General features: G+C 35.2%; 4 protein-coding genes across 11 annotated transcripts; 3 read left to right on the forward strand and 1 right to left on the reverse strand.

The window, feature by feature from the left end:
• The first annotated feature begins 2183 nt into the window (after nucleotides 1–2183).
• LOC140781674 (adenine phosphoribosyltransferase 3-like) lies at nucleotides 2184–8260 on the forward strand. Of its 3 annotated transcripts, XM_073127763.1 has the most exons (6): nucleotides 2184–2473; nucleotides 2727–2837; nucleotides 3853–3945; nucleotides 5946–6095; nucleotides 7472–7530; nucleotides 7997–8260. In XM_073127763.1, exons 1-6 carry the CDS (start codon nucleotides 2377–2379, stop codon nucleotides 8048–8050), a joined length of 564 nt encoding a protein of 187 aa, XP_072983864.1. In that variant the 5' UTR covers nucleotides 2184–2376; the 3' UTR covers nucleotides 8051–8260. The 3 variants fall into 3 exon arrangements, with proteins under 3 accessions (XP_072983864.1, XP_072983866.1, XP_072983867.1); XM_073127765.1 differs by lacking the exon at nucleotides 3853–3945 and having other exon boundaries at nucleotides 2227–2473; XM_073127766.1 differs by lacking the exon at nucleotides 2727–2837 and having other exon boundaries at nucleotides 2227–2473.
• A 1351-nt stretch (nucleotides 8261–9611) lies between these two features.
• Nucleotides 9612–10327, forward strand: LOC140781675 (14 kDa proline-rich protein DC2.15-like). The gene has a single exon (XM_073127767.1). The coding sequence runs from the start codon at nucleotides 9725–9727 to the stop codon at nucleotides 10130–10132; it is 408 nt and encodes a 135-aa protein (XP_072983868.1). The 5' UTR covers nucleotides 9612–9724; the 3' UTR covers nucleotides 10133–10327.
• Nucleotides 10328–13265: 2938 nt separating this feature from the next.
• LOC140781079 (SKA complex subunit 1 homolog) lies at nucleotides 13266–18974 on the reverse strand. 5 transcript variants are annotated; one of them, XM_073126869.1, is made up of 10 exons: nucleotides 18825–18953; nucleotides 18622–18746; nucleotides 18430–18539; nucleotides 18278–18356; nucleotides 17387–17448; nucleotides 16652–16757; nucleotides 16538–16567; nucleotides 16206–16319; nucleotides 15808–15887; nucleotides 13266–13586 (listed from the first exon to the last, which is right to left on the reverse strand). In XM_073126869.1, exons 1-9 carry the CDS (start codon nucleotides 18919–18921, stop codon nucleotides 15810–15812), a joined length of 801 nt encoding a protein of 266 aa, XP_072982970.1. In that variant the 5' UTR covers nucleotides 18922–18953; the 3' UTR covers nucleotides 13266–13586; nucleotides 15808–15809. The 5 variants fall into 5 exon arrangements, with proteins under 5 accessions (XP_072982970.1, XP_072982969.1, XP_072982967.1 ...); XM_073126868.1 differs by having other exon boundaries at nucleotides 13266–13513; nucleotides 17387–17451; XM_073126866.1 differs by having other exon boundaries at nucleotides 17387–17451.
• Nucleotides 18975–20485: 1511 nt separating this feature from the next.
• On the forward strand, nucleotides 20486–22775 carry LOC140781706 (autophagy-related protein 8f-like). 2 transcript variants are annotated; one of them, XM_073127816.1, is made up of 6 exons: nucleotides 20486–20611; nucleotides 20737–20824; nucleotides 20972–21027; nucleotides 22037–22089; nucleotides 22299–22417; nucleotides 22506–22775. In XM_073127816.1, the coding sequence occupies exons 2-6, from the start codon at nucleotides 20788–20790 to the stop codon at nucleotides 22607–22609; spliced, it is 369 nt and encodes a 122-aa protein (XP_072983917.1). In that variant the 5' UTR covers nucleotides 20486–20611; nucleotides 20737–20787; the 3' UTR covers nucleotides 22610–22775. The 2 variants fall into 2 exon arrangements, with proteins under 2 accessions (XP_072983917.1, XP_072983918.1); XM_073127817.1 differs by having other exon boundaries at nucleotides 20567–20700; nucleotides 20783–20824.
• Nucleotides 22776–24042: the final 1267 nt, after the last annotated feature.

Raw genomic sequence — 24042 nt, forward strand, 5'->3', positions numbered from 1 at the left:
CCTATGATAACGACTGTGAGATCTCCGACATGTCTTGTTGTTAAAGTTAAATGTCATTAAGAGGATGTTTTGGATGTTGGAATATCACATCCTCACAAATAGAACTTCATGATCTTGCAAAAGAAGGAGGTATAAATAAAATATATATGAGAGGGATCGAGAGAAGTTGATAGATAGAGAGAGTAATTGTTCATTAAATGTATGACTCTAATATTATAAAAATTTCTGGACCTTAATTAATATATTGTGGGTTAGGAAGTCACTAGATATAGTTGAGAGTGTTTTGATGTTTCTTTTATGAATGAAATGAATTCATTTAAATATCAAAAACACATCAATCATAAAAAAAAAAATGTCGATCTTAATGAATTAAAAAGCATCTTTGATCTAATCATTCAGCTAACATGTTCCTATCATTTCGGCGTCCTACCCAGAGATTCGACAAAGAGTGTCACGTCATGATTATGTTAATGACGATTATTATTATAAGATCAAAGAAACTACTAAACTGTCTCACTAAGATATTAATATTATTTGGAGTTGGCTACTAGCTAGGAACTAATAACAAGTCATGAACAGTATTATTTTCTCTTGCTAAAGAAAGCTGAGACTAATCAAAAAAAGTATTAAGGAAGATAATTAACTAGCAAATGAGATTATTATCGAACAAGAGCTTTTTATAAATAAAGTGGTAGGACATGATAGTGGCAACTAATAAAGTTTCAACCTTTTTGAATGGCTTTTTATGAGATGGGCCTTCTTTTTTTCTTACTTTGATTGCTCCACGTATTTGTAGTATTGTTAAGTGACTCGTTGTTATCGTTTGTAATTACTATTAGTTGCCGGAAAAATACAACAAGTGATTGCCTAACAAGACAAAGACAGTTGTTTAATAATTATTTCACCTGCCAACCAAAGCAATCATTTGAAAATTGAAAGTGTTATGGGCCGTTTGTACGAGCCTGTCTCCCAAAATTTAATTGTCAAAAATAAATTACATCTCAAATTTAATTTTGCCTGGCTCAATTGAATGGTTAAATGCATAAGTTCGACATTTACTTATCAAATAGAATATTAAATTAAATTATTCAGCATTTTTGTTCCGGTAGGCGCTAAATATAATAATATTTTTATCTTATACTTAGTCTGTGCCTTAGTTAGTTTATTGATATGGATGTTGAGATGATAAAACTAGACCTAATAACATAGTTATTAAGTTCTATATATAACTTATTGGAAGAGAGCTATAGTTTAGTTGAAAACTCCTGCTTGTATTATTATTATTATTATTATTATTATTTCTATCATTAATTTGCGAACTTCATATGGATGAGCAATCATGCCATCCGCGCGCCTACGATTGGTCACAAGGTGCGGGTCCCAGTAGTCATTTTCGGAGTACATATCTACGGGTGCTTTAGTGGTGCGCTACATTGTGGGCCCACACTTTGGCAGAAGGAAATCGAGAGGATCCGCTGCTGGGTCACGGCCTCCTCCGGGTGGGACCCGCGTAACTGGCTCTACTCTGGGCGGGCCCACGGAGGGTTCAATTCGGGTGTCAAACGCGGGTGGATTTGTGGGGTTACGGCGGTCGGATCAGCTCTCGGTCGGAGGATTTGGGTACTGTTCCGCCCCAAGAGTGACGTCTCCAAGGATCGATCGTTAAGCTGTACCCGCGAGAGTATTTGGTAGTTGAAATAGATGCGTAATGGCCACTAATGGGACACAACGGGGTTCCCATGATGGTACGCAAGAATAATGAATAGTTTATAATGCTCACGACTCCGAGTTTTTGGCCAAACCTCAATTATTATTATTTTTTTTTTACGAAAATGACTTACACCCAAACTTAGTCCTAAATAAAACGCTAAAAAAATATATTAAAAGTGTCAAACGTTTTACTCTATCAGCACTTTTTATTATGAAAAATATTAAATGACAAAGATAAAATAAACTTTCCCATATTTTTATTTAAAAATAAAATACTTTACCTAGAGAAATAATTTAGTCAAAAACTCTACGGCTCTCTCGGTTAAACTAGTCAACGATTGAATAAAGACGTACTATAAATTCATCGTTTTAGTTAAGACTACAGTAAGGAGCATAAATAAGGCTAGTTTGGTCAATCACTCTCAAAATCTCTACCAAACTTGCCAAATTCCACTATGGGCATTAAGGAGCATAGAAAAGTTGCTCCTTTTTCTCCTGCAGAGCTCCCCTTTCTCTCTCGTGCATTGCCCTCCTATTCCTAATACTCTACAGTCCATACTACACTTCGGTCTAATCTTCCCCTTATATATACCCCTGTAATCCTCGCCTTTGTTATCCCACTCTTCCCTTCTCTCTGCCACCGCTCTCTTTGCTCCAACCAGGCTAATGGCGATTTGTGAGGACGAGAAAGGAGAGCTCCAGGACTCCCGCATTGAAGGGATAGCGAAATCCATTCGCGTTGTGCCCAACTTCCCCAAGCCAGGTCCTTCTCTTACTCTATTCGCTTATGCCCATTTGTCAATTTCTTATTTTGATCAAGTTTTGTTGTCATAATAGCATTTTTTTCTGTTGTTTTTATTTGGCGGTGCGTGCTACTACCGATGTGGATCTTCTTCGTTATCTTCTCGAATTGTTTCTTGTGTTCTCGGTCACTTTTCTCCCGTAAAGATTGCTTTTTGAACTCATTGTTTGACGTTTTGACTGCTCATTTGGTTCACCGACGGATCGGATTGTAGGTATCATGTTTCAAGACATCACCACCCTGCTTCTTGATCCGAAAGCGTTCAAGAATGCGGTGGATTTGTTTGTGGAGCGGTACATTGGAAAGGATATCGCGGTCGTTGCTGGTAAAAGTTTCTTGAATTATTTCTCCTTTTTCTACCCATAATGGGCAATGGTGGTGTCATAGATTGGGAACAGCAGCATTTTTACCTTCTCATGATTTCAAATTGGAGAACTCTGCTTTGCCTTGTGGAGTCTAGAGAACCCTTTCGCAGTGGTCTCTTTATCATGGACCATATTCGGGTCGTGGCTTCTATTTGGGTTATGCACTAATATTGCTCCCTGGCTCCGCACTCTTAAAATAGATTTTTTGAAAGCTTCATTACTGTATGAGGTTTTTTTATTCTATTTTTTTTTTCTCTTACATGTCGTCTTCTCATCTGTTTGGATTTGATAGGCACAATTTTGTTTCAAATGTTGAACCACACTTTTATCCCTTGGGTGCATTTGTAACAGCTAATGTTGGAACGAAGTGACGTTAGCTGCTATGGGACGATACATTATTCGTGATCTTTGACTCTTTGGATCTTTGTGCATTAGTTATAAGTAATGCTTGCTTACTACACAGTACTACCGATACTATGTCTAATTAAACTATCAAGATTGGCTTGCCTTGACAATGATAATACTTATTTTACTCTTCAAGTGATAATCCATATGCTCTTCTTGTTCCCTCATAATATTCGTGAATGTATTGCAAATATACTACATTTAGATATAGAGATGGGCTTGTCACTAATTTTGTGGAATGGACATCTTCCCTTTTCTGTTTATTATTCCTTCATGAGCTTAGGGTCCATCAATGATTTCTGAAAGATCTCAGGACTACATTTTTCTTGTTATCTGGTAATTTTCATGTTGTAGAGAAAGTATTACTAACTGTTATTTGAACGGCGGACTTGGCAATTTCCCTTTTTCATAGTATAACTTGTTATTATACATCTTATGGAGGTAGACGATTGAGAGTACAATTTTAATTGCTTATCTCGTAACATTTTTTGTTGTTTGATGCACTTTTATGTTGATGTCTTCTCATGTTAATTTATAAATGTTGCATGATATTTTTTTCCCTTATAATAGGAATTGAGGCTAGAGGGTTTATGTTTGGTCCTCCAATTGCTTTAGCAATTGGCGCAAAGTTCATCCCGTTAAGAAAGCCAGGAAAGCTGCCAGGTATCACAGTCACACTCATGAATTTTTTCTATCTAATGCTAATGGAAAAACATCAATGCTTATGAGTTCGAAGTGTCCATTAAGTAATTCTACAAAATCAAATGCGTTAGTAACTATTACCATAGACCATCATGACTTGACTTATTCCCTTTTTTGTTTGACGCAAAGATTGTCATGCCTGTGGCACAGCTCTTGCCGGCCATTGGTCAGCATGACATGGCATGTGCTACAAGAATAGAGCTCTGTCGCCATCCCCATCCAAGAGAAAGAGAGAAAAAGAGAAGGATAAAAGGAGGGAGCTTCCATCACAGCTCCCATCACCGACGATCATCTCACCATCACCACCCTCCTCTCTCTCTCTCTCTCTCTCTCTCTCTCTCTCGTGCGCGCCCTAACCCAAGGTTGAAGATGGGTTGAACTCTCTTAATGGATCGAGAATAAAAGGATCCATTTGCTATCTAACTTAAAGTAGCAGATAAAGTTATGGCATAAATATAAGAGAGAAAGAGAGAAGAGGGCGGCGACGATGACAGATGAGGAGAGAGGGGGGCGACGGCTTCGCAGCGATGAGGAGAGAGGAGAGGTGCCAACCTCTCATGCCACGTGCCGGTATTGTGCCGGCATGGCAAGTGTCGACCGACATGAGGCGTGTCAGTCGGCATAACAATCCTTGGATTCCTTCACAATAATAGCAGGAAAGGACTAGTTAATATTTTGCCTTTTTACTTTGATAACTAACCATATATTACTTTCCAATTGGTCACTATTTTCCATGTCATATTGAAGTCATGGTGGCAAGATAGTCGTAAGATTGTTCTAACTTCTAACAAGTCATGAAATTTAAGTTCATAATTAGGGAGGAGCTGATGATTATACTTGTTTGTCGTGGTTCTTTGGCATAAATATGTCAAACTTCCCTTAACCTGTCTATCTGGAGATCTAGCACCTGCTAAACAGCTACTCGTGCCTTTTCAACTCATAAGAAACACCTTGTAGCTTCTAAGGAACATCTTATCTCCAACGGGTAACACTTTATTAGAAAAGATAAGAAATGTTTACTCGTGCAATATCTGGTGATGATTTGTTCCAGAACATTAGTTTGCAAGTTATAAGGGCAAAGAAATTTAATCTGACAAAAATCCTATGGTCTGTATCCTCTGTTACATGGACCCAGTGTATTATTTCTCTTTGATGTTTGGGCAAGCCCAGAAATTCCCTTGCTCTGCAATATCTTACGGGTCCTTCTAGCTTCTAGTGATAAACCCTTACACTTTTAAATCACATGTTGCTACTCCTCTAGTTCACTGAGGTTAGCCATGATGCTTTCTTTTCATAAAGAAGCTCTTGTATAATCCAAGTTCTGATGAGCAAGTTTTTGTATTCTTCCTAGGTGCCCTTAGGATATTCTTAATTTCATATCCCAATGTGCATGGTATGAGTTCTGGTTGAGAATAATTTAAGAGCCGTCTATTGAGGTTTTATGAGTGTTCTTGATTTCATTATTCCTTTCACAATGTACCTATAAAGATAGCATTGGAAAAGCCTTTTCCGAAAATTGAGGCTTTTCTCCAAATTATACACTTCTCAACTTAGTTTAAAACTAGCCATCAGTTGGTACCATTTATGTTTCTTTTATATATGAAATGAGTGTTGGTCATACTTCTAACAAGGTTTACTTTGTTGGAAGATAAGCTAGTAGAATTTCTTGGTGACTGGTTTTAGGTTAATGTTTTCTTGAAAATCTTAAAGGTTGGAATAGGACAGTCCAGTTTATGCTTGCATTCAAGTTACAATGCTCATGCTAAACTGTTGATGAATAGTATTTCTAATTGTGAGTTTTAATTTTCTGTATTTATGTCTTATTGTACAGCCTTTTGTTTGTCATTTGTTTTCACTTTCCACCAATCCTTGTCACAAATGTTCCAAGATAAGGGTTTTTTTTTTGTACTTCAGTTAATGGCTCCAATCAACTGGTTCAACTGATTATGATAAACTTGTAGGTGAAGTCATTTCAGAAGAGTATGTGCTAGAATATGGAACTGATTGTCTTGAAATGCATGTTGGAGCTGTTCAACCTGGTGAGCGTGCCTTAGTAATTGATGACCTGATTGCAACCGGAGGAACTCTTCGTGCGGCTATAAATCTACTCGGTATATTCTTTGGATACATGATCTTACTGCTGAAAGTTATGACTTTGCAATGACATTATTTTCATATGAGACCTCTAGCGGCTATAAACTTGGTATATTCTTTGGATACATGATCTTAGTGCTAAAAGTTATGACTTTGCAATGACAATGTTCATATGAGACCTCTAATTTACTAGCCAAATTACACAGCCTGATAGTAAACTTTCTTTGTGATGAATTAGTTGGGTATCTCATTAGCCAGTCAATTAGTTGACACAGGAAGTAGAAGATAATATATAAGTGGCTAAAATGTTCTCCTTCCTGAAATGGCTTGTCAAAGATAGGATCTGTTGTTTAACTAGGCAACCTTTATTTTTACCCTCTTCTGTCTAGAATAGCTAAAATACATGACATGCTTTATTGGAATTTCTTTGCATATTGGCAAATAGTCAGCATCCACTGTCGTTAATATAATGTGGGAAACAGTGATAAGATTATCACTTGATGACACATGGACTGGTGTTTTAGACCCATCGTATGATGTTTTCTCGGATCATTGATTCCTCTTTCTGTAAACATAGACCCTCGTAATAAATTGTGTCAACTCCTTCTGTGTAATTCTTTGATCTCTAGTCTAAATTTGGGATTTTGCTACTTGATAAGCTTTCACTTTGGCTGCTAAGGCAGGTCACCCCTATCACAAACTAGACTACTTGAATTTAGGGCAATCCTGTTCCTTACCTAGTTTGCCTGAGCTGAACTCCAACCATATTTTGGAAAGGTTTAAGTTGCCGCTTTTTGATGGTCGATATTGCTGGACTAAATATTGTTATAAGAAACATAAAATGAAGATTACCTGGCTAACTAGACTTATTCAAAGTTAAACTAACGATTCATGTTGCATTAAAGGAAAATGAAGCGTGTTGTTCACTCTGTTCATTTTCTGCATGTGTGCTAGTTGACATGTTAAGGTGATCGAGATTTGTAATAGTTTACCCTTATTATGACCTGAATCAAGAGGCTTGAGTTTGTCGTTCATGTAAAGTCTAGTATCATCTTACAACTTTAACCAGAGGAATTTAAGAGTTTGCCACTACAATGGATGTGTAATTAATTTCACCAGATCATTTGAGGAAAAGAAAGAAAAAATGCTGGCCTGATTTGACATGATTTGGGATGTTGTCAAATTATTTTGGCGCAATGACAAATCATCCTATTCAATTTTCTGTTGGAGATTCTTTGTGCTTCTGATTTTCTTTGGAGACTATAACTCTAGGATCGCTTCTGGTGTCAATTTCATTAACCTCTGCCTTCCTATTATGAGCAGTTTCATTTTTATTAGGTCAATTAATTCTTGCTTTGTGGAACAATCAGTGACCATTATGTTCTGATGTCAGAGTGTGTTGGAGCTGAAGTCGTTGAATGTGCTTGTGTAATTGAACTTCCGGAACTTGAGGTACATTCACGACTCTTTTCTTATATCATGTGCTTGTGATAATGGAAACCCGAAACCATAATTTTGAAATCCAGAACTCTCTATCAAGTTGGAGTCTCCCTCTTTATTTCTCATCCATGTCTCAGACTCTCTCCAAAGTCGAGGCTGCTTTTTTGTTGAGATTTTCTGTAAAATATTTCTTAGTCTTTGTCCAATAACCTGCCCTGATTGATGTTCATCAAGATATCCATCTCTGTCTCTGTTGACTAGCATTTGGTAATTTGCCCTTTTTCCAAATGTATGTGTGTTGAAGGTCTGTACTATTACTGCAGAACACTCAGACTGAAGACCAAACTTATTACCAGGATCTAAATTTACAACTGGATGCTTACTCACCTGTATAAGTTTGAAAGAAAACATCTAGCTTCTTGAAATATTGATCGATTACTGAAGCCATCATTTTCCTATTTGTCATCATATATCCCAGGGTCGCCAACGGTTGAACGGCAAGCCATTGTACATACTCATTGAGTCCCGCTGACGTTGTCCGTTTTCTAGCTTCTGGCTGTCTGTACACTGGAGGTTCTCATTCAAAATTTGCAGTGAAAGTGATGGTGTCCTTTCTTTTCCAAATAGTAGTAAAATTTCAATTGTTTTGCTACTCTTGGGCTGTCAATTCTCATTATTTATCTCACTCATGCAATGTTCTGGATTTCTGCTGCCAATATTTATTGATCTAGCTAGTGTCTCAGTGTTCTGTTCTTGATTTCTCAATGCCTATATAAGAGAAGGTTCATTGCTTTCTTCATGTTTAATATCAACAGCACTGCAGGAAATAATATTTTCCTCGTAAATCTCAAGTAATTATACTCTAACTGTTTTCAAGTAATTTTTAAAGGAAAATATATTCAGATGTGTGGATCTCATGCTATAAGAAATTGACTCTTATGGTTGAGTTGCATCAGAGACTGTGTATGTGTGGCAATTTTCCTTTCAATATTCATTCTGGCTTCATTTTCGGCATAAAAGATATTGCTAAGTATTTTTAAAAGATTTAGCAGAAAGGAAGATCCTGACTTACAGTGAATCAGTAGTCACTCTTTGCTCTAGTTTTTTTTTTTAATAATAATAAAGGAGAAGAAAATTCATATCCTAGATAAGAAATCATCAAATGTAATGAGATAAATCTTCATGCAAAGAATAATCAATTATCTCATCCTTCCCTTCATTGAATTTCAACATTTTTAACCATGCTGTTCTCTCTTTTCTACATGCTATTTAAGATAAGATCATAAGTCCATAAGCTAAACAAACAAATTAGCTTTTCCCCATATATAAATTAGATTACTCGATCAATCTCTAAAAGCAAAAAAAAAGAAAAAAAAAAGAAAGAAAAAAGAAAACCATAACATATTCAAATTATACACTATAGCACTCTAATGAAAAATCCACTAAACCTATGTTAGAAATTGGTATGACCATCAAGCTATGACCTATCTGTAACATTATTTATAATGTGATTTGCCACTAAAAAGCAAAAGTCTATCATTATTTTTTAGGCGCACACAATGACAGAATTGACCATAACAAGGTTAGTAACTATGCGACTTTATTTAAGCCAGATCTACTCAACATCATGGTTATTTTAACTCAACGATACACTGGTACTAGTGTGTGATTTCTTTAGTCTTTCTATAATGGTTCCCATGCTCTGTCTTCCATCACCTTCCAAATTGAGACTTGTGCTGTCTTTGTTCTTGCCTGCGAATAATGGACCAATGCACGAGTATAGTTACAAAAATTAAGGCAAGTTGACACACAAACAAATAAAACTAAAGCTGCATAATTAACTAGTGAATAGTGATGGATGCTAGCAAGTGGGAAGTGTATATATATATATATACAGAAGAGAAGAAAAAAAAAAAAACCCATATGCGATCTGCCGAATATGTTCACGGGTTGCTTTAATTTGCCAGCTATAATGAGTTATCAAAGCCACCTCATTCACAGGCAAAATTTTTGTCTTCACATCTTTGTAACAACTAATGCATGTTCCTCTAAACTTTTATCCATCCTTGGGCTATAAATACTTCACACTTGAATCTACAATAGAACCATCACAAACACTTTAAGCACACTTGGAGTTTGAGCACTCCGCTGCTACACAAAGTGTTTTGTGTGTGAATAGTAGCAGGAGCACACAGCACATCACATCATGGCTTCCAGGTCTTCTTCAGTACTAGTTGTCATCTTCCTTGCTTTCAACCTGCTCTTCTCGCTGGCCAGTGCCTGCGGCACGACCTGCACGCCGACCCCGAAGCCGACGCCGACGCCGACGCCGGCGACGCCTACCCCTAGCTCCGGCGGCAAGTGCCCGAGAGACGCCTTGAAGCTCGGCGTGTGCGCCAACGTGCTCGGCCTGATCAAGGCCAAGGTCGGCGTGCCGCCCAAGCTGCCCTGCTGCTCGCTTCTGGAGGGTCTCGTCGATCTCGAGGCCGCCGTCTGCCTCTGCACGGCGATCAAGGGCAACGTTCTCGGCATCAAGCTCAACCTCCCCATTGATCTCAGCCTCATCCTTAACTACTGCGGCAAGGGCACTCCCTCGGGCTTCAAGTGTGCCTAAGACTACACTAGTTATTTATTTATTTATTTATTTATTTTCTCCTGCATGCATTGTTCTTTTGTGTTGGTTCTGATCATGGCTTTGCTTCCTTTGCGCTAGCTTCTTGTATTGAGTTCAGTTCATTTGATTTGATGTACGTTGTTCGTTCGAATTCCTGCGTGCTTATCGATTAGTAAAAGTTCTTTCAATTCTTTTCTTCTACTAATGATTAAGGTTAATTTGCTGCCATATGAGAAGCTTTATAAGCATCATTTATTTTTCCTAACATGCTCAATGGGTATACTTTTGGCACGTGGAAAACGAAATTGGACGTTATTAGTTAGCTATATATCATTGAGGAGTTAAAAGCTAGTTAAGATAAGGGTAGAACTTGGGAGCCTGCCAAGTATCACGACAGCAGCAGCAGCAGCAGCAGCGCTAAATTCCTCCTTTGTCGAGGCAGTGGATTTGATATCGATATGCAACATGTGCTCACGTGGTCAAATCGTATAAAACTTCTAGATGCGTAAGTGAGTTGTTCTTAATCAACCGACAATAATTGCAAGATTACTCCGTAATTGGAAACGGATCCCCATGGACGGACATGTAGTACTTTCTAAAAGAGGAAGGGAAAGAATTTTTAATGATCCAGTTGCCCAGTTCAATAATACGCTGTAATCAGTCCCGATCTGAGATAGCATGCCTAATATATATATATATATATATATATATATAGATAATTAATTGATCCAAAAATTTAAACTATTAGATAATAGATCAATAATAATGTATATCATATCTTAACACATCTCTTCAAGATGTGCGGCCATGACGTCAACAAAAACTAATTATGAATTAGATAACTAATTAAATTAAAATTTTAAGCAGATAGATAACAGATAACAAAATAATATTATTTTCACTAACAATTATATTCATTCTCGTTGAGATTTTATTTTATGATAGTAAAAGTTTGATTTCTCTCAAATCAAATACATAATCATATTTATTGGTAATCATAAGATTAAAACATCAGAAAAAAAATTGTAAATAATCACGAGAATTAAATAATAATTTTAATATCTATTAGAATGTATAAGAGTTACTTGATCATTTTTTTTTGTCTTCATTGTTTTGGTTGATGCCATAGTTCTCACCTATGGGATAGATATGTTTTTTCAGTTTTCTATTTATATTAATATTTATTTTTACTAGAAAGGAATGATATTTTATCCTTCCATATTTTTTATTTATCAAATCAATTACTAAAATGATCAATTAGAATTGTTATCCCACTAAATAAGAACCTCATCCAAATTATCAAAATACTTCTTTATATTTGTTAGATAAATTAATTAGATAGACAAATAATTTAAATATTTTGATAATTTGGACGAGCAAAAAATTATAACAGTTTCAATCTACTCAAATACAGATTTAGTACAAGAAATTATACAGTATGTAATGATTAATGATTTTAAGTATAAAATAAGAGGTAAAATATATTTAACATATATATATATATATATATATATATATATATGGGACCCACGTATTAGTGGAGAGACTCACGGGTCGGCACAAGGAAAAAGGCTCTACGAAGGGAAAAATTACCTGGTACGCATGTCTGGTCGATTTGGAACAAAAAGTCATTTTAGTTTTTTAATTGGCACAAATAAGTTTTACTATTATCAAATTATAAATTTAAAACTTTTTTTTTACTAATTTAAACTAATTTATCATTCCTCTAAGTCAATCTAATTATCTAATATCAATGCGCACGTGGTTAAAAATTAGAGCATATCTTTTATATAAATTATATACATAATGCGTAGTACTTTTTTAAATCTCAATGCGCACAACATTAAAAATTAGAATATACATTTTGTTTAGTTTTTAAAAAATTAGAGCGTAACTTTTATATAAACGATGCGTATAAATTACATAGATAATATGTAGTCTTTTTTTGAAATCTCAATACGCATATTATTGAAAATTAGAGCGTACATTTTACATAGACAACATCATATATATATATATATATATATATATATATATATATATTTTTAGAACACAACAATCATTTAAAATTTTTAGAACATAACAATCATTTTAAAATTTGTTAGAGCTAAATCAGCAAAAAAAACTCAAAATTGCAATTTGATAATATAAAGGCTTATTTCTGTAAATTAGAAAATTAAAAGACATTTGGTGCAAATCATCTCATGCATATCATCAAACAATATTTCATATCTAAGTAAAAAAAAAAGGAAAATTAATGGAGGTATTGTACGGAACAATAAGTATTCTTAATATTCTAGCTATTGGGTATAATGAATAAGAAATTACTTGACTAAGGGAGGAACTGAGGAACGAAACTATTCAGTAGAATTTTTAAGCATGTAAATCCCTGTCAATGTAAATGTAGATAGATTAAATCAACAGAAAATTTAAGACTTCAAAAAAGAAGGAAAAAAAAAGAATGAAAAAGAAATTGAAGCATAATAATAAGACATCAAGCAAGCTAATCAGATCTCACAAGCAAATAAGACCCGTCTGGATTCAAAAAAGCATACGCATCTGGACTCATCTACCCTAAACCACAATCCCACTGCTTTTAACGTACCTTTTGACGAACACCCAGGCCCTAATTGATACAAAACCAACTTCAAATCATCACCATTAGCCAAAAGCAAGCAGAAGAAAACTAACAAACCACCAAGTTCCAACTACATACTAAGTAGGAATCTAGTACTAGTTAAGAGGGCAGAGGTAACCAGCAGGCGGCTCCTTCCCGCAAGTGATGAGGACCTGCAAGGCCAAAGGTATGTAAATGTCCAAGCTGAGCACCCTTAGCTTTATAGCAGTACATAAACAAGCTGCAGCTTCCAACTCCAGCAACCCCTGGAGCACAGGGCAGCACATATTCTCCACTGGCTTACCCAAGCCAACATGCACCAGCCCACCCAGTACATCTACACACACGCCAAGCTTCAGAACATCTAATGAACACTTGGTCGGCGGCGGCGGCGGAGGCGGCGGCGGCGATGGGTTGGTAATTACCGGAGGATGGGAGCAACGGCGGCAGGCAAATACTGGCGGTGCCGCGGAAGTGAGGATCATGAGCAAGAGTAATGCTACCGTAGTTTTAGAAGCCATGAAGGTAATGTTTGTGATCTTTGGGGTGGGGGAGGAAAAGGATAATGTTAGGACGATATATAGAGAGTTCTAAGAGCGACCCGTGATCATTCTCTCTCATCAAATCATTTTTCCAGTAGAAAAAAAACCAGAGAAGAAAGGAATTTGAATTGTGTTGGGAATTTGATGAACGTGCATCCTGTGTGACTGCGTGAGTGATGCCGCGCGGATCCTCCCAGCCCCGTACTTGGCAGCCCGTGATGGCTGCCAAAACAGTATGTTTCGTTTTGTGTTATTGAGAGATGTAACAGATGTTGTATCTAGAAATGCGACATCACTGCATACCAAAAAGACATTCACTTAAATTAAATGTGTTTCAAAATACATCTAAAAATGATTTGATTTTCTATAACATATAACTAATCAAACAATACTTTTCAGATCTTTACGTATATAAATATATCTATCCATATGTGCACCTCCAATTACTCATAAGTATTCAACCATAAAAAAGCACTTTAACTACAAGAAGTTCTCGCGGCTCAATGACTGCCAAGTACCCCAACTGCAGGAGATTCCTGCGGTCGGGGCTTTGCAATCTCTGCTATCTATGTATATTTTCAGTTCCACAGTTGCTAGCGGTGGTCTATCACTGATTTCCATGCATGGTTCTCACTATATACCTACGAGGTGAAGTGTCTTGCTCGTACTGAAGTACTCGAATAACTCTAGAGAGCATCAAACTAATAAGAACATCAATTATTTTAAAAACTTAACAAGTCAGAGAGCAATAATTTTTATATTTTATATTCTAACACTTTTATTATTTTTTTACTAGAGATATTTTAACAATCCTAAAAAATAAACTGACTTAAATACATAAAAAAATTCTATTTTAATTAATAGACTATACAGAATTCGAATTTAGAGACTCTACTATAATATAATGTTAACTCATTGTTAGAGAACCGTAATTTTTATACCTCTAACAGTGCCCATCGTAAGTCTTAGTTCAGTCCTGGAAGGCAACACGTGAGCCCTATTCCAAATCATAGCTAGATTTTGGTCAGTGCTTGCAGCAGTAGGACAGACAAACCTATTCCATCTTCCCTGAAACAAATCCTCATAAGTCTCTGACCTAGCAGTACACTTGGTTCTGTTGGACAACTAAGGTCTCAGAAATCTATGGGAGGAAGCAGTTTTGGAACTTGAAGGTTTAGAAAGTGAGGAGGATATGTAGACACAACTTGGCCAATTTTTGCCGCTTTGGCCTTCGCCCAATTCAGCGTCATGACGAGGCCAGCAACGAAACACTTCAAACCCTAGTTGTTGGCGTGTGATAATATAATGCAACCAATTTAGTTGTTGTTACACGTTTCCTGAACTCTTTCACTTAGAGCATCTCCGACCGATGAGGCTCCAAATATGGAGCAAGAGCCCCCTGAATTGGTATTATCATTGGTTTCATATTTATTAAAATAATAATATACTATTTATATTTATATTTATTTTAAATCACTTAATAAGTCCTTTTAGTATTATTATTTTTAATAAAAAATATATAATTAAAAAACTCTCATCGAAATCTTTAAAATAAGACTAATATTCAGTTGTTTTAAAAATAATTTTAAATTGCTAATTTTTTAATTAAATACATTAAAATTATATTACACAAAATAAACATCGAAATAAGTATTACACATTATTACTAAAAATATCAAAATTACATTACACAAATAAATAGAAATTAATATTTAATAATAAAAATAATAAATATTTAATAGTCTGATGTAATAAGTTTTAATGTAATTTTTATTTAATGTATTTTATTTTTGATGTATTTCATGCCTGATGTATTTCAGAACATAATTTTGAGTCATTATATTTTGGACACATTGATTTTAAATAATAATAAAATATTTATTTTATAAATAATAAAAAATTAAAATTAAAATTAACTCAAAAATAATTTAATATTATATTCATTTTAAAGGTCTCGATGAGACGTTTCCAATGATATTATTTTTATTAAAAACTGAATAATAAAACTAATTATATACTTAGTTTAACTAACTAGATTATTTAATAAATGATACATATAGAATTAGAATTGTTGAATTAAATACTTATTGAATAAAGTTAGAATTTTTATATATCACTTCAATCATTTTTTCCCTTCTTTTCTCTCTCTTCACTATTCTCTTCTCATTCATCCATTATAAATAATATTTTAATCATTTTTAAAAATTCTCTATTTTTCATATTACAAGTGTAATAATTAAACTATTATATTAATTTACAACCAAACAATATAACAAGGTTTAAGCTCTCTCATACAAGTTTTAAAAATGAATATAGCTAAACTAGTATGAAAGTTAATCCACAAGTGAACGCCACAAAAAACAATTATTTAGAAACAAAAATTCTCTCCGTCTTTGAGAAGTATAAGCACAAAAAGTTTGAAGTAGTATTGCCACGAAAGATATACTCAGAAACTAAACTAGAAGATGTTCTTATAAAAATGAATGAAAAACGGTAAGTAATCCAACATTACATACTGTCAATGTGGTTTTGACAAGGTCAGGACACGATGATGGCCAACCCGAGATTCCTGAACACGACCAAGATGGCGAAGGATCTGAATTGCAGAATTACACAAGTTAAAAAGAAGCTTGATCGAAATAATGGTGAATACGGTGGTAATCATCCATAAGATAATCCTTGACAAAATGATAGTAACTTAGCACATCCAATGAGGCTTAGCCATAGAGCACCTATTACAAAATAGTAAAACAAGCAGAACTTCAATTGTTGTCAGTCAGGCCGACGATGGACATTAGATCTCAAAATATTTTGCACATGCAGTCACACGATAACAAAAATGAAAAACATTGTGCTTAAGCGTATCTGGATATATTTGGCTTGCATATACAGTAAGAGTTGTATATCTACTTACAGTCAGAATTGCTTTGCCAGTGTTGTCAAGTTTTAGTCCTGGCCCTTTTATATCTGTTTCAAGGAAAAAATGCTTGCCTTTCACTGCTTCAGCCATGGCAATGTCTCTCAGTTCCTGCATTACAATTAAGCACTTGATATGCTTGAGAAAAATGCCATGATATGATTGTTTAACTGTCTTGATAAGTTTAAAGAAAATATCATGATTTGATTGTTTAATTGTCTTGATATGTTTGAAGAAAATATCATGGTATGATTGTTTAACTGTGTCTAGTATGTGCCCAATACATGCATGCATGCATGAGTATGCCGTATACAAAACTTATATCTTACCAGAGCCTTTTCCCAAGTGTCTTCCGCCAACTACATGAACAAAATAAATTCAAAAATGAGATGGATAAGTTTAGAAGTACATCATGATTGACAAAAGAATGGACTAACTTGAACCTTCTTTTTAGGGCATGAAATAAGATGAGCATTTGCATCTGCATATGTAGCCACCTCATTGATAGCAATGTTAACCTTCTCAAATGTGAGTCTTCCCCTCATATAACTGTAGTAATCAAGAAGCTATGAAATTATTTGCGAAATAATATGTTTACCTCCTGTATCCTATAATTGGAAAGATAGTTTTAAGGAGCCTAACTCACAAAATTAGTCTAGCCACAATCATGAGAAGAAACTATTCTCACATATATTAACAAATAATCATTTTCAATTGCTTCAAAAGGTATTTATTGCAATTACATGTTCTTCATGTTTCAGGTATCGGATTTCATAAGAAAAGGAATGACTCTGTTGAGATGTGCTTCAAATTAAATATAAGAAAGCAAAAGGCTATTGGTTCTGTCAAATTTCAAGACTTCCATTAACATATGTTTCTCCAAAAAATTCCTAATGTGCTGTTTGAAAGATACTATTAAGTTCAATTTTTATTTCCTCTACTTGTAACTCTGTAAGATTCAAAACTTCATACATCAGAAGACTGTATCCATACAAGCAACATGTCACATGTATTACCAGTAAGCAATTAATGTTGGAAAGGTGAAAACAAACAGCATTGCTAACTAAGAAGCGGAAAAGAAGATCCATATTAGAAGATAGAGAAAATAGTTGATGTATAAGATAAGAAAGCCAACAGAATAATAATATAAAGTGGCATGAAAAGGATAATAAACTTACGATGACAATGAATCCAGCTCCTCAGCGGAGATGTACCAACGGGGTGCAGAACCTCTGCCCTTCTTCTCAAGAAACACAAATGAATGGATCCATCAGTTGGAGAGCCAGCAACAGAGTTTTGTTAATTATCAATTATCAAGCTGTCAGGAAAATTTCCTTAGTAATATACAGCATGTCTGGCATTTCTTTGTGAAAAGAGACATTAAAATACATTTACAATTGAACAAATAAAAAGAAGAAAATAATATATTCCCACAATTTTGGTAAACTTTTAAGTGATGGCATACCATTCAAGCAACCTATGTTAAGAGGAAGGCAATTATCCTTTCGCTGTTTGTTCGCCAAGAATACAATACCAAATATATTATTAATTGTGAGGACAAAGTAGCTTCCAGTTAATACTTATTAGGCATGAAAAGTAGAAAAACCTTATGAGGCTTTCATTTTGTACTTGACAATTCTTTCATGTTGCTTACTGATTTCCTACCGATTTAAGTATTCAACTAGATAACATTTAAATAATTAATAGTTATCTAAAATTTTCCCAATCTCTTCTGCCTGCTTTTTTTCCCAAGGACTAATTCTGCTCTCTTCTTTGATTATTTGATTTAATGGGCAATCAGCGTTAAATAACTTTTATAGACAAGCTGTCGTTAAAATATCTAAATTTGTAAGTATTGCAGGAACTTAGCATATCTTCTGATAAGACAATTATAAAATAATAAAATATGGAGGCAGAACAGACAAGGCATTCTCGCGGCAGCTAACCTAACCAATTGCATATCAAGATCCTTCCAATAGGATATGTTCCACAACTTCATGCTTCTAAACCACACAATCAATGCAAAAAATCTAAAACAAATGAAAGAATCTAAGTCAACGTGGCGATACCTTGGGCATCGCTACTGGATCCTCCTTCTGCTTCGAAGCCTCATAAGCTACATCGCATTCCACCACCTCTGGAACCAAACTGCAATCCAAGCAATCAAATCACTTCCCATCTTCCCAATCAAAAATCTTTAGCAATTTTTAACAAGAATTACCTCGAAGTGTTGTGATCCGAGTGGCTTAAGCTTTCCAACATCCCCGATGGCATGTGAATCAGCATGTGCTGCAGCTTCCTCTGCTGCCGCCTCGACTGCTCCATGAGCCTCTGCATCAGTATCCAACGAATCAAACAAATTGAAAACAAAAGAGAAATTAGAGAATCCAATGAATCTAACACCAAATCTAACTTTGGCTTTCGGGATGGCGCTTCTCTCCTCTTGCAACCGATCCCTGATCGCTTGGATCTGAGTTTCCATAGTCTTCAGGGTCGAATCGACGGCCGAGAGATCGGGAATGCTGGTGGTCGGATACACTAGGAAAAGGTAGGAGAGGATTTTAGAGCGATCGAGAGACAGATAAAGAGAGGGGGACTATGGGTTTCGGAGATTACTGTTGCGGGCGATGACGAGTTCTTGGAGCTCAACGATGCGGGTGTTGAAGGAGGAGATGAGGGCGTCGAGAGAAGATCCCGCTTGCTTCAGATCCATGGCGATCGATAATTCTCTCCGCTTCTCGAATTCTTTTTCTTCGTTTTAAAAGTGACGAGGTTTTGGGCGGGCAAAATATTTCGACACAATCTCGAACCCGTACCGGATCCGAAACGACCTTGGCCGGGCTATGGTTCATTGTCTAGAGTCCGAAACCCGAAAACCGAAACCCGAAACCCGAAACCCGAAACTTGTCTGCCAGTTAGTAGATGTCAAAATAATCAAACTCGCCCAAGCTCCAGCTCGGCTTTTAGTTGAAAGGAATCTTTTCCAATTCGAAATTAATCTCAAGCCGAGCTTGAGCATAGGATAAGTTAGCCCCCATCAAGCTCGGCTCCATAAAGATCGACTTACATCTATTAATATTTACTTAATTACAAATAATACATAGAATTTAAGGCTTATGTTTGAAACTAATTACAATCTAAGATACAATAGAGTCGGCTCAATTATTGTAAATAAGATTAATTTTTAATCTTATATTCTTTACTTTGTATTATTTCTTTCTTTTATACACTCAAACGCTTTTGAAGTCCTCTCTATTAAGGCAAGCACTGGACGCAATCTGAATTGTTGACGTAAACTAATAATTAAATCATAAATCTAATGTAATTTATATTTCTGATAATAATAATAATAATAATAATAATAATAGTTGAATAATATGGTCCAGCCCACAATTATCATTCTTATCAACTAATTTATTTTTTTTTCATTGCATAGCTAAAAGAGTCCACAAAACTTATCTAGCTCAAGGCTCAAGCTTCATTAGGAGCATCTAACCATAGTGTAATCTATTGTTCATTAAGTTTGAGCTGGTCACAACTTGGTATTAAGATTAAGAATAAGAGAAATTTATGGAAAACGCCCTATCTTTTACTTTAATTATTTTTAAAGCATTGTTAATTAAATTTAACCTAATGCTAGTAGCTATCGATTACATAAAGAGTATTTTATTTGTGTTTTTGGGATAAGAAAATTAAAAAAGTCTTTCCTAATATACTTATTTACACAAATAATTCATCCTCAAATTTTAATATAAAAAATAATGTCTTTCAATATGTCAGTAGTAGAAAAATACTACTAAATTTATTCGCATTTTTATATGAACATTTTATTAAAGCATAATTCACTGTTTTATCCGATCAGTATTTGAGAATAAAAAATTTATTCCTTGATCTATATTTATATATTAATTAGATTATTACAGTAAATAAGTATGTGAGGAGACCGATAAATAATCAAATTAAAATATAATGATAATAATGTACTTTTAATGCCTATAAATATCTGAACATTATTTTACTTATGTAAATTAAAATTAAAGTACTGAAAATATTTTTTTAAAAACAAAATTTAACGGCATTAAGATTAATTTACATTTACACTATTTTTACAAAATGTATAAGTTTGCGGTGGTTTTTTAAAAAAACATTCTCGAAAAAAGATAAAGTGAAAAGATAAGGATGTTTTTGTAATTGAATACTTTTATGGATACGTCAAATCAGTTGAGAGAACGATTAGTCCGGTTGCAGAGAATCCTACGGCCTACCCCCAAGCCAAAAGTAAAGGTGAGTCACCGCCACGTCTCTTTCTCTTCCCACCCCGCTTACGGCTTATCTCTCCAATAATTTATAAATGATCTCAAAGTCGACGCCAACCTTCGTGTGGTTTTCCCCCTTAAGCTAAGGTTTCCTTTCCTCTTCTCCCACGCTTTCGTACTCTTGAATTCAGGCATACTTGGGGCTTCGATTCGTTTCATCTTGATTTAGTTTCGGGGTTTGATCCGATCTCTCTTCCTTTGTTGTTTCTTAGTTGTGCAGAGGAGGGATTTCTAACTGCTGGTGGTGTTCGATTGCAGAATTGATGGCGAAGAGTAGTTTCAAGCAGCAGCATGACTTTGGTATGCGATCGCTTCATCTATTTAGCGTGTCGGTGTCGCTTTTGTGCTATGAGTCTTGTATTTGTGCGGTTTGATGTGATTTTTATTGTTTTGATGGGTGATTTGGGGGTTTTTAAAAATAATAATAATAATAATAATAATGTGCAGAGAAGAGGAAGAACGAGGCGGCAAGGATAAGGCAGAAGTACTCAGATAGGGTCCCGGTATTGTTTGATCCTCTAGTTCTCTTTGTTTCCTGATCTTTTCTTATTCTTTGTCATGATGCTTGTAACTTTTTATTTGATTGTGTGAGCAATTGTTACTGGTAAAATTGGAAAGTTAGCCTTCGGATTCAGTTTAAGGAGTCAAGTTGTAGTTGAAGTTTTTTGACCTGAAACTCCTAGCATGCTTCAACTTGTTGACCTTCGATATTTCTTAAAATATATATGAATTTTTCCTGTGGTAATTGTACTATCTTATTCTGCTATTTCACTGGATTTACTTATCAATGCATTAGTTGAAGATTGAAACTTCTACAGCCTTTGGTTATAGTTCTCGAATCGAGTAAATTTTTTGTGATGATTATTATGTTTCTGATTCCATCTGTTCATATGTTCTTGCAACTTTTAAAGAGGGTCATATGTTGATGAAAGTTTACTAGCTGCTGGCGTTTTGGCATAGTAACTCTCGTCTCCCTCTGTTTCCATAACAACCAACAAGCAAGCAATTATAGCCATGGTAGATTGTGGGTTATGGATTGTAATATATTCTGGGATATTGCTACTCACTGCACAAGAAGAGCATGCATCATAAATATTGAGAGGTAACCTGGTTGTTGGATTTGGAACTTAGTGGTATACAAGTAATCTATTTTTATCCATTCTCAAGTTGGTTTTATAACATGTTATCTTACCTTTGTCTCATAAATTTGGCCGTTGTCTTTATATGTGATCTTTTTCACAATTGTTAGATTTGAGACGAAGGGTAGAAGCCTAGAAAATGTCAGAATTAGATTAGGGGTAAGGATTGTATGTCATTAGCCATAACCAAAGAAGCATCTGTACTTGACTTGTTGTAAAGTATTATCCAATCAACCATTGTTACATGTGACTGTTGACCTCATAGGCTTCTACATCTTGCTGAAGCTACTCTTACATTCTAGGATTTTTCATTCTGTAATCTTGCAAGATACGCTCTGCTGCTGAAACACATTTCATTGTTTTCACTTTTAAGGTGATTGTGGAGAAGGCAGACAAGAGTGATGTGCCGAACATTGACAAGAAAAAGTGAGTATAGTATAGTTTGTTACTTTTATACTTTTATTGCATTATTTTCTTAACCTGCAAGCTACGAAGTACTGTGCAATCAATCCAACTTAATGTTCTAGCTAAAGAATAGGAATATCATTTATTTGCTCAACCAGCTCCTCGAAAGAATTCAGTTTTGATTAGGTTAAGGGAGATATTCATTGCCGTAAACTCCTACTGTGATGCAGGTATCTCGTTCCAGCAGATTTGACACTCGGGCAATTTGTCTATGTTATTCGCAAGAGAATCAATCTAACTGCAGACAAAGCCATCTTTATGTTTGTGGACAATGTGCTTCCACCTACTGGTACAAAGAACATAAAATTCACCTTATCTGCTTACTTCTTGTTTGAATAATCAAACACGTTAAATTATATCTGATTATTTGTTCTCAGGAACTTTGATGGGCAAAATATACGAGGACAAGAAAGATGAAGATGGTTTCCTTTATTTAATCTACAGTGGGGAGAACACATTCGGGCATGACATGATGCATTAAATTGTTCGCACTCTATTTTTTTTTGTTGAATTATAACCTCTGGTATAAAATATCCTGCTATGTGGGACTTCAATCAGCGTGAAATTGTACAGCCATATCTCTGTATAGGTTTGGCAGGATAATTAATATGCACGAATTCTTAAATAAATTATCCTCCTTGGATTCCCTTTTTTTTTTTTTTTGGGTGTGTTTTGCTTGGGTTTTTGTTGTTTTCACTTGTTACTTGCATCACTACAAGGTCCAGGTATGTGCTATATTATCCTTTTTGTGAATGCGAATCTACAGAAGCATGTATAAAATTGATTCACATTTAAATTTGTTCGAATTTTGTCTACGGAATGCAATTTGACTTGATATGGATCATGGACTTCTAGTTAAGATGTTTAAGGTGGATAGATTTGGGATCTATGTGATCATAGTCCGGGAATGCTTACATTGGATAGAGCCCATAACCCGTTCATGGGCCTAAATTTGAAGATTTGATCCACACTTCTACCCCAAAATAGTTTGTAAAATTGAACTAGTTTTTTAACAAGATTTATTTTTTTTATCATTCATGATATAACAAAAGGCCAACTCTTCTTAGAGATACAGCTATGTAAGTTGAACTGTTGAGTCAAATTACTAAATTACTAAATAATTTTTTTTATAATAATTATTTAGAGTTGAAATCAATCCCGATGGAGAAGAGTACTACCAATTCCAGATTTTCTTTTACAAGATTAAATGGACTTGGTGTCTCTTTTTTTATTTATTTATCTAACTTTTCTAACATCCATCCGAAGTGTTGGTGGATTAAGAAGGGTCACAAAAAAATTATGAGTCAGCAAAATTTCTCTATTTCGCTTGCTAACTTACTAAGCAACTTAATTAATAACCATCATCACAAAGGGCATGCTAGTCATAGACATTACAGTGAAATATTTACTAAATATTAATTACAATATTCTTAACAAGTAGAACCCAAACAACTAGGCTGCTATCAATTTCACTTGTACCGGTAGTAACAACTACTTATTGTAGGTTTAAATAAAGTTGAAACAATTAAGTTAAAAATCATATAAGCAAATAAATATGAATCATAAAAAACTTATTCCAATATATACCGATAGCGCCGTGGAGACAACGGAGTCGAGTGAAGCCAGCCGACCGACGCGCCGATGCACGTGCTCCCTTGCGGCCGCTTTACCCGGCATCGGTCCGAGTCAAACCCTCGAGTCCGAATCCCGAGTCCCTCCCCCGCACCTCATTTGCCGCTAGATTGGCTGGCCACTTATGCTCCTTGGATTGGGGACCACCAGTACCACCAACTGTCCTTCTCCCACGTGGCAAGGAGAATTTTTTTAATCAAAGAACCCTCCCTCTCCTCCACGAGGGGTTGCACACGCGTCTCACCCAAAATGGGCCCCAGTGTTGTACTTTGGGGGAGGATA

This window comes from Typha latifolia, chromosome 2, assembly GCF_019914945.1.
Source record: "Typha latifolia isolate L0001 chromosome 2, TyphaL0001v2, whole genome shotgun sequence".
NCBI lineage: Eukaryota > Viridiplantae > Streptophyta > Magnoliopsida > Poales > Typhaceae > Typha > Typha latifolia.

Bases quoted from the DNA above. Each gene is read 5' to 3' on its own strand.
- LOC140781674 (XM_073127763.1), top strand. From the start codon at position 2,377: ATGGCGATTTGTGAGGACGAGAAAGGAGAGCTCCAGGACTCCCGCATT. The intron at 2,838-3,852 runs GTAAAAGTTTCT...CCCTTATAATAG, and splicing joins GGATATCGCGGTCGTTGCTG to GAATTGAGGCTAGAGGGTTT. The intron at 7,531-7,996 runs GTACATTCACGA...CATATATCCCAG, and splicing joins TTGAACTTCCGGAACTTGAG to GGTCGCCAACGGTTGAACGG.
- LOC140781675 (XM_073127767.1), top strand. From the start codon at position 9,725: ATGGCTTCCAGGTCTTCTTCAGTACTAGTTGTCATCTTCCTTGCTTTC.
- LOC140781079 (XM_073126868.1), bottom strand. From the start codon at position 18,921: ATGGATCTGAAGCAAGCGGGATCTTCTCTCGACGCCCTCATCTCCTCC. The intron at 16,758-17,386 runs GTAAGTTTATTA...TGATTACTACAG, and splicing joins GAGCTGGATTCATTGTCATC to TTATATGAGGGGAAGACTCA. The intron at 15,888-16,205 runs GTAAGTAGATAT...TCTGCAATTCAG, and splicing joins CTGGCAAAGCAATTCTGACT to ATCCTTCGCCATCTTGGTCG.
- LOC140781706 (XM_073127816.1), top strand. From the start codon at position 20,788: ATGGCGAAGAGTAGTTTCAAGCAGCAGCATGACTTTG. The intron at 21,028-22,036 runs GTATTGTTTGAT...TTCACTTTTAAG, and splicing joins AGTACTCAGATAGGGTCCCG to GTGATTGTGGAGAAGGCAGA. The intron at 22,418-22,505 runs GTACAAAGAACA...ATTTGTTCTCAG, and splicing joins CAATGTGCTTCCACCTACTG to GAACTTTGATGGGCAAAATA.